At 42.9% G+C, this 12,742-nt stretch overlaps 1 protein-coding gene across 1 annotated transcript in view; it reads right to left on the minus strand.

The window, feature by feature from the left end:
* Positions 1–3,979: 3,979 nt before the first annotated feature.
* The window catches only part of NXF3 (nuclear RNA export factor 3), a 34,537-nt gene continuing 25,774 nt past the window's right edge, over positions 3,980–12,742 (minus strand). The window contains 1 exon segment of the mRNA XM_060002005.2: positions 3,980–4,400. Within this exon segment, the coding sequence (XP_059857988.2) occupies positions 3,980–4,400 (421 nt within the window).

Consider the following 12,742-nt stretch of genomic DNA (forward strand, 5'->3'; position numbering starts at 1 on the left):
TTCTCTCCACTGGGTTGTTCCTTGGGTATCTATGGGCACAGACCCACATGACTTCCACTTAGCCTTGGTAACTGGTCTTACTGGACCTGGTACCTTGGAGAAACTGCCCCTTGTTTTGGTTTTTAATCGCAGGACTCCAGGGACGCCTCAGATTTCTATCAATTGGGGAGATTTTGCCAAGTCACATTCAAGATTTCCTCTCTCTTCCTTTCTCTCTCTTTCTCCTCCTCCCTCCCCTCCCCCCACCCTCTCTCTTTTTCCTTCCCCTGCATGTTGGCATGTTTGGGAAACTTCCGTTTTTTATGCTCTACCTCCTTTCCTTCCAAAGTTTATTCAGTGTGTCTTCTGGCTGTTTCATCTACCACTCAAGGCCTCTTGGAGGTCAGAGTGTTCTGAGCCATTCTTATTTTTAAGGCATCCAGTGTAGTATATGCTTACATAACATCAATTTCCCACTTCCTCACTAACAGAACTCCAAACATCAGGATGTCCAATCCACCTCATCTCACTGATAGCTTCTGGGGGCAAGTCCTAATTATTCTGAACCTATCAGGATCTGGAATTTCTCTGACAACTGTTACTGGTTGAGGGTGGCCAACAATCTTAAAATGGCCCAGTCAGATTGAAAAGGCCTTATATTCCATGGTTTGAAGAGAAGTTTTTTCCTTTTCTCCTGAGTGACAGAAACAGAGAAGAATGTACCCTCAGTTACCATAAGCAGCCTTCTAGTTGCATCAGGGGTAACCATCAGCCTTAGGAAGAAGCTAACACTTGGCAAGGCAGAAGCTGACCCAAAAATAATATCAAATATATTTTCTGACCACAGTGTTATGAAACTAGAAATCAAGAACAAGAGAAAAACTGGAAGACACACAGATATGTGGAAATTATACAACACATTCCTTAACAACCAATGGGTCAAAGAAGAAATCAGAAGCAAAATGAAAAACTATTTCAAAATAAATTAAAAAGGAAGCACAGCATATGAAATCATGTGAGATGCTGCAAAAGCAGTTTGAGAGGGAAGTGTATGCATATATTAAGAAACTAGAAAGAACTCAAATAAATCACCTAACTTTACATCTCAAGGAACTAAAAAAGAAGAACAAAGTAAGTCCAAAGTTAGCAGAAGAAAGGAAATAACAAAGACCAGAGCAGAGGTAAATGACACAGAGATGAGAAAAACAATAGAAAAAAATCAATGAAACTAAGAGTTAATTTTTGAAAACAGAAGCAAAATTGACAAACCTTTACCTAGACTAAAAAAAAGAGAGAGAGAGAGAGAGAGAGAGAGAGAAGACCCAAATAAAATCAGAAACAAAAGAGGAGACATTACAACTGATACTACAGAAATGCATAAGATCAAGAGACTACTGTGAGGGGCTTCCCTGGTGGCACAGTGGTTGAGAGTCCGCCTGCCGATGCAGGGGACATGGGTTCATGCCCCGGTCCGGGAAGATCCCACATGCCGTGGAGCCATGGGAGGGAGACACAAGAGGGAGGGGATATGGGGGTATATGTATACATATAGCTGATTCACTTTGTTATACAGCAGAAACTAATACAACATTGTAAAGCAATTATACTCCAATAAAGATGTTTAAAAAAAAAAGACAAGAGATAGCAAGTTTTGGCAAGAATGTGGAGAAAAGGGATCACTTGTACATTATTGGTGGGAATGTAACTTGGTTCAGCCACTATGGAAATCAGTATGGATTTTCCTCATAAAATTAAAAATATAACTACTATGTCATCAGCAATCCCATTTTAGGTATATAACTAAAGGAAATGAAAACAGAATGTCAAAATGATATCTGCACTCCCATGTTTATTGCAGCATTATTCACAATAACCAAAATGTGGAAACAACCTAAGTGTCTGTCAAAGGATGTGTGCCTAGTGAGATAAGCCAGACAGAGAAAGACAAATACTGTATGATATCACTTATAGGTGGACTCTAAAAAAGCCAAACTCGTAGAAACAGAGAGTAGAATGATAGTTACCAGGGGCTACGGGTGGAGAAATTGGGGAGATGTTGTTAAAGGGTACAGGCTTGCATCCAGTAAATGAATAAATTTTGGAAATCTAATGCACAGCATAGTGACTATGTCAACAGTACGGTATTATCCTTCAAAATTGCTGAGAGATTAGATCTTATATGTACTCACCACAAAAGAGAAATGATAATTATGTGATGTGATAGAGGTTATAACTAAAACTATGGTGGTAATCATATTGCCAAATATAAATGTATCAAATCAACATGTTGTACACCTTAAAGTTAAACAACGTTATATGTAAATTCTATCTCATTTTTTTAAAAAAGAATGAATACTTGTATGTTTACTGACATGAATAATTATCCAAGGAATATTTTTAAAGGGGGGGAAAAAGCAAGTGGAAGAACCATATACAGCTGTCTTTGCAGGGAGTTTGTTCCAGGACCCCCGCAGATACTAAATTCTGCAGATGCCCAAGTCCCTTATATAAAATAGTGTAGTATTTCCATATAACTTATGCACATCCTCCCATATACTTTAAATGTCATCAAGATAACTTATAATAACTAATACAATGTAAATGGTAAGTAAATAGCTGTGAATAAGATGTAAATGTTATGTAAATAGTTGCTGGAATGCGACAAATTCAAGATTTGCTCTTTGGAAGTTTCTGGAATTTTTTTCCCTGGATATTTTCTATCTGCAGTTGGTTGAGTCCAAGGATGCAGAACCTGCAGATACAGAGGACTGACTATATAGCATGTGATTTCATTAAAACATATAAATATATGGTATGTATTTTTCTACATGAATTGAAAGTAAAACTCTAAACTGTTTCATATTCTATGCTACTAGTGTTTGTGTTGTTTAAAAACACATGAACTAAGATTAAAAGAAATGTTCATCAGGCAGACCAATAAGCAACCGTTTTTATATCTATCCCAGTTAGGGTTTCTCTAATTTAACTGATTTTAGGAATGCGTGGGGTGACTTTTCAAAATGCAGGCTCCCATGCTACATCCCAGACCTATTAAATTAGCAACTCTAGAAAAGAAATCTGTGTATCTACTTTTAAAATTGCTCTCAGTGGTGGCGGGGGGACCTTCAAGACGGAGGAGGAATAACACTTGGAGATCACCTTCTTCCTCACAAATGCATCAAAAATACATCTACACGTAGAACAACTCCTACAGAACACTTACTGAACGCTGGCAGAAGACCTCAGACTTCCCAAAAGGCAAGAAACTCCCCCAAGTACCTCTGTAGGGCAAAAGAAAAAAGAAAAAACAGAGACAAAAGAATAGGGATGGGACCTGCACCTCTGGGAGGGAGCGGTGAAGGAGGAAAAGTTTCCACACACTTGGAAGCCCGTTCACTGGCAGAGATGGGGGCTGGTGGTGGGGAAGCTTCAGAGCCACAGAGGAGAGCACAGCAACAGGGGTGCAGAGGGCAAAGCGGAGAGATTCCTGCACAGAGGATCAGTGCCAACCAACACTCACCAGCCCGAGAGGCTTGTCTGCTCACCCGCCGGGGCAGGCGGGGGCTGGAAGCTGAGGTTCAGGCTTCGGAGGTCAGACCCCAGGGAGAGGACTGGGGTTGGCTGTGTGAACACAGCCTGAGGGGGCTAGTGCACCTCAGCTAGCCGGGAGGGAGTCCAGCAAAATGTCTGGATCTGCCGAAGAGGCAAGAGACCATTGTTTCGGGGTGCGCAAGGAGAGGCGATTCAGAGCACCGCCTAAATGAGCTCCAGAGAGAGGCGCGAGCCACGGCTATCAGTGCAGACACCAGAGACGGGTATGAAATGCTAACGCTGCTGCTGCAGCCACCAAGAATCCTGTGTGCAAGCACAGGTTACTGTCCACACCTCCCCTGGGCCTGCCAGAGAGGCAAGAGACCATTGTTGCGGGGTATGCAAGGAGAGGGGTGGGCCCACCATAGGAACTTCCTGCTCCATGTGCCCACAGATGGCAGGGCACTGCCTACGTGAGCTCCAGAGGAGGGAGGGAGCCGCGGCTGTTATCTCGGACCCCACAGGAGGACACCACGACTGCTGCCACTGCCAACAAGGATCCTGTGTGCAAGCACGGGTCACTGCCCACAACTTCCTGGGAGCCTGTGCAGCCTGCCACTGCCGAGGATCCTGCAATCCGGGGCCAACTTCCACTGGAGAATGCATGGCGCACCTCACACTGTGGCAACATCCTGTTGGCCTCTGCTGCCGCAGGCACTCCCCACACATTCTTACTGTGACTGCTGTATCCCTTCCTCTCTCTGGCCTTAGTGAGCAGGTGGGCCTTAATCAGCCCTTGCTTTCGCCCCCTCTTGCCTGAGTGGGGAACAGACGCCTGAGGGCAGCCCACATGCAGAGGCAGAGCCAAAACCAAAACTGAACCCCAGGATCTGTGAGACCAAAGAAGAGAAAGGGAAATATCCCCGTGCAGCCGCAAGAGCAGCAGATTAAATCCCCGCAATCAGTTTGGTAAATCCTGCATCTGTGGAATACCTGAATAGACAATGAGTGTTCCCACAATTGAGACTGTGGACCTCGGGGGCAACTGTGGAATTTGGGGGGAAGTACACGCCAGAGTAAGGACAGATCAGAGTCTAAGCTGGCCTCACAGTGCCCACAGCAGGTCCAGAAACCTACCTGGAAGTATTGGAGACCCTGTCAGCCACACGGTCAGGTGCCTGGGGAGTTTCTTGCCTTTTGGGAAGTCTGAGGTCTTCTGCCAGCATTCATTAGGTGTTCTGTAGGATTTATTCCACATGTAGATGTATTTCTGATGTATTTGTGGGGAGGAAGGCGATCTCCACATCTCACTCCTCTGCCATCTTGAAGGTCTCCTCCCAAAATATCTTTCAGAAGGCAACAATTTCCAGATGTCATAAACTGTTATACACCACCAATTACATTTTGTCACATCCACTCCCTGGGTATTAAATGATTCTGCTCCAAGGTCAAAGGACTCAGCTCAGTGCAGGACTCACTCCCTATATCTTCGATAATCCTTACCTTCAGTAGGTTGGCAGACAGATCACTTTAAAGACAGAAGAACGGGGTGGGGGACGAGGAGAAGATGGCGGAAGAGTAAGATGCGGAGATCACCTTCCTCCCCACAGATACACCAGAAATACATCTACACGTGAAACAACTCCTACAGAACACTTACTGAATGCTGGCAGAAGACCTCAGACCTCCCAAAAGGCAAGAAACCCCCCACGTACCTGGATAGGGCAAAAGAAAAAAAGAAAAAACAGACAAAAGAATAGGGACGGGACCTGCACCAGTGGGAGGGAGCAGTGAAGGAGGAAAGGTTTCCACACACTAGGAAGCCCCTTCGCAGGCGGATACTGCAGGTGGCAGAGGGGGGAGCTTCCAAGCTGTGGAGGAGAGCACAGCAACAGGGGTGCGGAGGGCAAAGCGGGGAGATTCCCGCACAGAGGACCGGTGCTGACCAGCACTCACCAGCTCGAGAGGCTTGTCTGCTCACCCGCCGGGGCGGGCGAGGCTGCGAGCTGAGGCTCGGGCTTTGGTCAGAGCGCAGGGAGAGGACTGGGGTGGGCGGCGTGAACACAGCCTGAAGGGGTTAGTGCACCACGACTAGCCGGGAGGGAGTCCGGGAAAAGGTCTGGAGCTGCCAAAGAGGCAAGAGACTTTTTCTTCCCTCTTTGTTTCCTGGTACGCGAGGAGAGGGGATTGAGAGCGCTGCTTAAAGGAACTCCAGAGACGGGCGCGAGCTGCGGCTAAAAGCGCGGACCCCAGAGACGGGCGGGAGACGCTAAGGCTGCCACTGCCGCCATCAAGGGGCCTGTGTGCGAGCACAGGTCACTATCCACACCTCCCTTCCGGGGAGCCTGTGCAACCCGCCACTGCCAGGTTCCCGGGATCCAGGGACAACTTCCCCAGAAGAACGCACGGCGGGCCTCAGGCAGGTGCAACGTCACGCCGGCCTCTGCCGCCGCAGGCTCGCCCCGCACTCCGCGCCCCTCCCTTCCCCCGGCCTGAGTAAGCCAGAGCCCCGGAATCAGCGGCTCCTTTATCCCTGTCTTGTCTGAGCAAACAACAGACGCCCTCCGGTGACCTACACGCAGAGGCAGGGCCAAATCTAAAGCTGAGCCCCTGGGAGCTATGAGAACAAAGAAGAGAAAGGGAAATCTCTCCCAGCAGCCTCAGAAGCAGCAGATTAAAGCTCCACAATCAACTTGATGTACCCTGCATCTGTGGAATACATGAGTAGACAACGAATCATCCCAAATTGAGGAGGTGGTCTCTGAGAGCAAGATTTATGATTTTTTCCCCTTTTCCTCTTTTTGTGAGTGTGTATGTGTATGCTTCTGTGTGAGATTTTGTCTGTATAGCTTTGCTTCCACCATTTGTCCTAGGGTTCTACCCGTCCATTTTTTTTTTAAATTTTTTCTTAATAATTAATTTTAATAACTTTATTTTATTTTACTTTATCTTCTTTCTTTCTTTTTCTTTCTTTCTTTCTTTCTTTCCTTCCTTCCTTCCTTGCTTCCTTCATTCCTTCCTTCCTTCCCTCCTTTAGACAACGAATCATCCCAAATTGAGGAGGTGGACTTTGAGAGCAAGATTTATGATTTTTTTCCCTTTTCCTCTTTTTGTGAGTGTGTGTGTGTGTACGCTTATGTGTGAGATTTTGTCTGTATAGCTTTGCTTCCACCATTTGTCCTAAGGTTATATCTGTCCATTTTAAAAAATTTTTTTCTTAAAAATTATTTTTTAATTTAATAACTTTATTTTATTTTATTTTACTTTATCTTCTTTCTTTCTTACTTTTTTCCTTCCTTCCCTCCTTCCTTCCTTCCTTGCTTCCTCCCACCATCACTCCCTCCCTCCCTTTCTTTCTTTCTTTCCTTCTTTCCTTTTCTTCTTTCTTTCTTTCTTTCTTTTTTCCTTCCTTCCTTCCTTCCTTCCCTCCTTTCTTACCTTCTTTCTTCCTACTTCAACAAATTCTTTCTCTCTACTTTTTCTCCCTTTTATTCTGAGCCACGTGGATGAAAGACTATTGGTGCTGCAGCCAGGAGTCAGTGCTGTGCCTCTGAGGTGGGAGAGCCAGCCAACTTCAGGACACTGGTCAACAAGAGACCTCCCAGCTCCACATAATATCAAATGGTGAAAATCTCCCAGAGATCTCCATCTCAACACCAGCACCCAACTTCACTCAACGACCAGCAAGCTACAGTGCTGGACACCCTATGCCAAACAACTAGCAAAACAGAAACACAACCCCCACCCATTAGCAGAGAGGCTGCCTAAAATCATAATAAGGCCACAGACACCCCAAAACACACCACCAGATGTGGACCTGCTCACCAGAGAGACAAGATCCAGCCTCATCCACCAGAACACAGGCACTAGTCCCCTCCACCAGGAAGCCTACACGACCCACTGAAACAACTTTAGCCACTGGGGACAGACAGCAAAAACAACGGGAACTAGGAACCTGCAGCCTGCAAAAAGGAGACCCCAAACACAGTAAGATAAGCAAAATGAGAAGAAAGAAAAACACACCGCAGATGAAGGAGCAAGATAAAAACCCACCAGACCTAACAAATGAAGAGGAAATAGGCAGTCTACCTGAAAAAGAATTCAGAAAAATGATAGTAAAGATGATCCAAAATTTTGGAAATAGAATAGGCAAAATGCAAGAAACATTTAACAAGGACCTAGAAGAACTAAAGATGAAACAAACAATGATGAACAACACAATAAATGAAATGAAAAATACTCTAGATGGGATCAACAGCAGAATAACTGAGGCAGAAGAACGGATAAGTGACCTGGAAGGCAAATACTAACAAACATAAAACAGAAAATTGACAGTAACACATTCATAGTAGGTGACTTTAACACCCCACTTTCACCAATGGACAGATCATCCAAAATGAAAATAAATAAGGAAACACATGCTTTAAATGATACATTAAACAAGATGGACTTAATTGATATTTATAGGAAACTCCATCCAAAAACAACAGAATACACATTTTTCTCAAGTGCTCATGGAACATTCTCCAGGATAGATCATATCTTGGGTCACAAAGCAAGCCTTGGTAAATTTAAGAAAATTGAAATTGTATCAAGTATCTTTTCTGACCACAACGCCATGAGACTAGATATCAATTACAGGAAAAGATCTGTAAAAAATACAAACACATGGAGGCTAAACAATACACTACTTAATAACGAAGTGATCTCTGAAGAAATCAAAGAGGAAATCAAAAAAATACCTAGAAACAAATGACAATGGAGACACGACGACCCAAAACCTATGGGATGCGGCAAAAGCAGTTCTAAGAGGGAAGTTTATGGCAATACAAGCCCACCTTAAGAAACAGGAAACATCTTGAATAAACAACCTAACCTTGCACCTAAAGCAATTAGAGAAAGAGGAACAAAAAACCCCCAAAGTTAGCAGAAGGAAAGAAATCATAAAAATCAGATCAGAAATAAATGAAAAAGAAATGAAGGAAACAATAGCAAAGATCAATAAAACTAAAAGCTGGTTCTTTGAGAAGATAAACAAAATAGGTAAGCCATTAGGCAGACTCATCAAGAAAAAAAGGGAATAGACTCAGATCAATAGAATTAGAAATGAAAAAGGAGAAGTAACAACGGACACTGCAGAAATACAAAGGATCATGAGAGATTACTACAAGCAACTCTATACCAATAAAATGGACAACCTGGAAGAAATGGACAAATTCTTAGAAATGCACAACCTTCCAAGACTGAATCAGGAAGAAATAGAAAATATGAACAGACCAATCACAAGCATTGAAATTGAAACTGTGATTAAAAATCTTCCAAAAAAAAAATCTTCCAACAAACAAAAGCCAGGACCAGATGGCTTCACAGGCCAATTCTATCAAACATTTAAAGAAGAGCTAACACCTATACTTCTCAAACTCTTCCAAAATATAGCAGAGGGAAGAACACTCCCAAATTCTTTCTACGAGGCCACCATAACCTTGATACCAAAACCAGAAAAGGATGTCACAAAGAAAGAAAACTACAGGCCAATATCACTGATGAACATAAATGAAAAATCCTCAATAAAATACTAGCAAAAAGAATCCAACAACACATTAAAAGGATCATACACTATAATCAAGTGGCTTTATTCCAGGAATGCAAGGATTCTTCAATATATGCAAATCAATCAATATGATAAACCATATTAACAAATTGAAGGAGAAAAACCATATGATCATCTCAGTAGATGCAGAGAAAGCTTTTGACAAAATTCAACACCCATTTCTGATAAAAACCCTGCAGAAAATAAGCATAGAGGGAACTTTCCTCAACATAATAAAGGCCATATATGACAAACCCACAGCCAACATCATCCTCAATGGTGAAAACGTGAAAGCATTTGCACTAAGCTCAGGAACAAGACAAGGTTGGCCACTCTCACCACTCTTATTCAACATAGTTTTGGAAGTTTTAGCCACAGCAATCAGAGAAGAAAAGGAAATAAAAGGAATCCAAATCGGAAAAGAAGAAATAAAGCTGTCACTGTTTGCAGATGACATGATACTATACATACAGAATCCTAAAGATGCTACCAGAAAACTACTAGAGCTAATCAATGAATTTGGTAAAGTTGCAGGATACAAAATTAATGCACAGAAATCTCTGGCATTCCTATACAGTAATGATGAAAAATCTGAAAGTGAAATCAAGAAAACACTTCCATTTACCATTGCAACAAAAAGAATAAAATATCTAGGAATAAACCTACCTAAGGAGACAAAAGACCTGTATGCAGAAAATTATAAGACACTGATGAAAGAAATTAAAGATGATACAAATAGATGGAGAGATATACCATGTTCTTGGATTGGAAGATTCCAAGATACCTGACCCTTCTTAACCTCAGCTTCTTAACTAGATACAGAGAAAAAATAATTAGTCATACAACTCCAACTGTGAGAATTAAATGAAATTGAGATCTACTTCTGCACATAATCAGGGCTGATTGCTGGGTGGAAGGTTTGGAAAGCCGTTTCCTCAGCCATTTATGCACAGAATATTCAGGCTCATTCTATTCTAACAGCTCTATGTTCTAGGTCATGCCACAGCATTGTCAATGAGACATGCAGAAGGGGAAGAGTTGCGTCTGTGCACTGGGGTTAGACCTTTTGGGGCCCCAATTATCTCACCAAATACCTCCCTTACTATTTAGCAACCAGAGCCACTATTTCGACTCCTAATCTTCAGGAAGACAGAGACATTGTCTGAAATTGTTCATGGTCCTATCTTCCCTTCTTAGCACTAAGCTTGACATGCACTAGGTGCATGAGTGAATGAATAAGTGGATGAATGATAGTTATAGTTATATTCCACACATATATCTTTCTTCTCTGACAGTTTGTAACCCCTGGCAGGCCAGAGCCTTAGGCTTACAGCTAAGTCCAGTGGTTAGGACTCGGTGCTCTCACTGCAAGGGGCCCAGTTTGATCCCCAGTTGGGGAACTAAGATCCTGCAAGCCGCGCAGCACAACCAAAAGAAAAAAGAAAAAAAGATGGATGCATTATGTTGAACACAAATTATAGCTCAGTGAAGTTGGTGTTTAATATGTCTTTGTATCCCTTCCAGAATCTAGAGCTGTGTCATGCTCATATGTGGAATCAACCTGTATTTTCAGATTGAACTGTACAGTTGGGTTTTTCGTTTGCTTGCTTGCATGCTTGTTTTTTTGTTTGTTTAGGGTTTTTTTTTTTTTTGCCACAGCCAAGAATATTCTCAGGATCTCCTGACTTATACATCCAACCACATGCTCCCCACCCAGATTATTCATAGGCTCCACAAACGACATGGTCAAAACAGAACTGTCAGTTTCCTGGCATTGTACCAAAGCTGGTCCTCCATTCATTTCCCCATCGAAGAAAACCGCCCTAACCCAGCTGCAAAAATCCACATTCCAAGAGACACACTTAATTCCTCTCTATCCTTACCACAAACGTGGACTTCATCAACAAGTTCAGTACTTCCAAGATACATCTCATTTCAAACCCCATCTCACCCCTTCCATTGCTACGACTGTGGTCTACGAGACTGTAACCTCTCACTGTCATGTGTGTAGTAGCCTCCTAATCTTGTCTCTTGATCTTACAGTTGCTCTATTTCCGTCTGTCCTCCAAGGAACATTCAGAATGAGCTTTAATAAGGTAGATTATAATAATAATTCCCTTCCTTTCAGAAAGCACCCAATGGCTCCATCATAATAAGAACAAAACCCAGAGTCCTTCCCATGGCCCACAGGACCATTATTATTGGGCCCCTCCTACCATTCTCACCTCATTTTCTAACACTGTCCTCCCAATACACACTGGCATACAAGCTGTTCCCTAAAACTGCCAAGCTTGCCCATATCTTAAGGCCTTTCCTCTTGCTCTTCCCTCTGCCTCGAGGGCTCAGCTCCTATATCTTCCCACTGCTGACTGTGTACTTCTTGTTATTTGAATATTAAATCTAAGTTACGTCTTCAGAAAATCCTTCCTTGCCTTCCCCACCCTAGTCATTCTCTGTCACATTTTCCCATATTATTTTCTTAATGGCTCTTAAATCTTGAGTGTATCAACCCCTGTAGAATGTGAGCTCCATGAGAACCATGACCCTGTCTGTCAGGTTCTCTGATTTATCTCCAGTGCCTATCACAGTGCCTCACATATCACTGGTAACCAATAAATATTTGTTGAATGAATGACTGAGTGAGTGAATGATGTAGATTTAGCATGCTAAGTTGTGAGGACTCAGGCATAGTCTGGGACATGGGATTTGGGAGGATGGGAGAGTGAGCTCAGGTGTCTCTGAAGCAGCAGTTTTGTTTGAACCCATGAAAACTGTGGTTGGAAAACTGGGTAGAAAGGACATGATAATTGAGGTGGTGCTTCTAGCTGCCTTGGGTGTGAAAGTGTAGCATATGTTCTATACCTATTCTCCTTCTTTCTTAATAAAAGAATCCTAAATTTATTTGGGACAGTGATATTTCCAGTAAAAGACCACATTTATAGCCTCCTTTGCAGCCAAGAATGGTCACATGACCAACTTCTACCTATTGAGGTGATGGCAGAAGTGTTGTATAGTAGTTCCAGGAAGGTAGCTAAAAGGGAGATGAATTTCTCAGACCCAGGTATTTCTCATACCATCTGTTGTGGACTGGACTGTGTCCTACCCAAATTCATATGTGGAAGCTTTACCCCCAATACCTCAGAATGTGACTGTGTTTGAAGATAGGACCTTTAAAGAGGTAATTAAATTAAAATGAGGCCATTAGGGTAGACACTAATCCAATATGATTGGTTTCCTTATAAGAGGAGTTTAGGACACATAAAGAGATACCAGGGTGTGTGCACAGAGGGAAAACCATGTGAAGAAGGAGTAAGAAGAAGGCCATTTGCAAGCCAAGGAGAGAGGCCTCAGAAGAAAACAAACCTGTGGACACCTGGATCTTGGACTTCCAACCGTTAAAACTGTGAGAAATAAATTTCTGTTGTTTAAGCTACTCAGTCTGTGGTGTCTTGTTATGGCAGCCATAGCAACCTAATACACCATCAGATAAGGTTTTCAAGTTTGACAGCTCATTAGAAACAACTGAGGTGAACCTTAAAGATACTGATGACTGGGCTTATCCCTAGAGGCTCTGATTCAGTTGGTTGAATCTGAGCATTAGAGGGGATCCTAATGGATATCCAGAGTTGAAAACCACACGTC

The sequence above is a fragment of the Delphinus delphis genome, chromosome X, assembly GCF_949987515.2.
Source record: "Delphinus delphis chromosome X, mDelDel1.2, whole genome shotgun sequence".
Classification (NCBI taxonomy): Eukaryota; Metazoa; Chordata; class Mammalia; order Artiodactyla; family Delphinidae; genus Delphinus; species Delphinus delphis.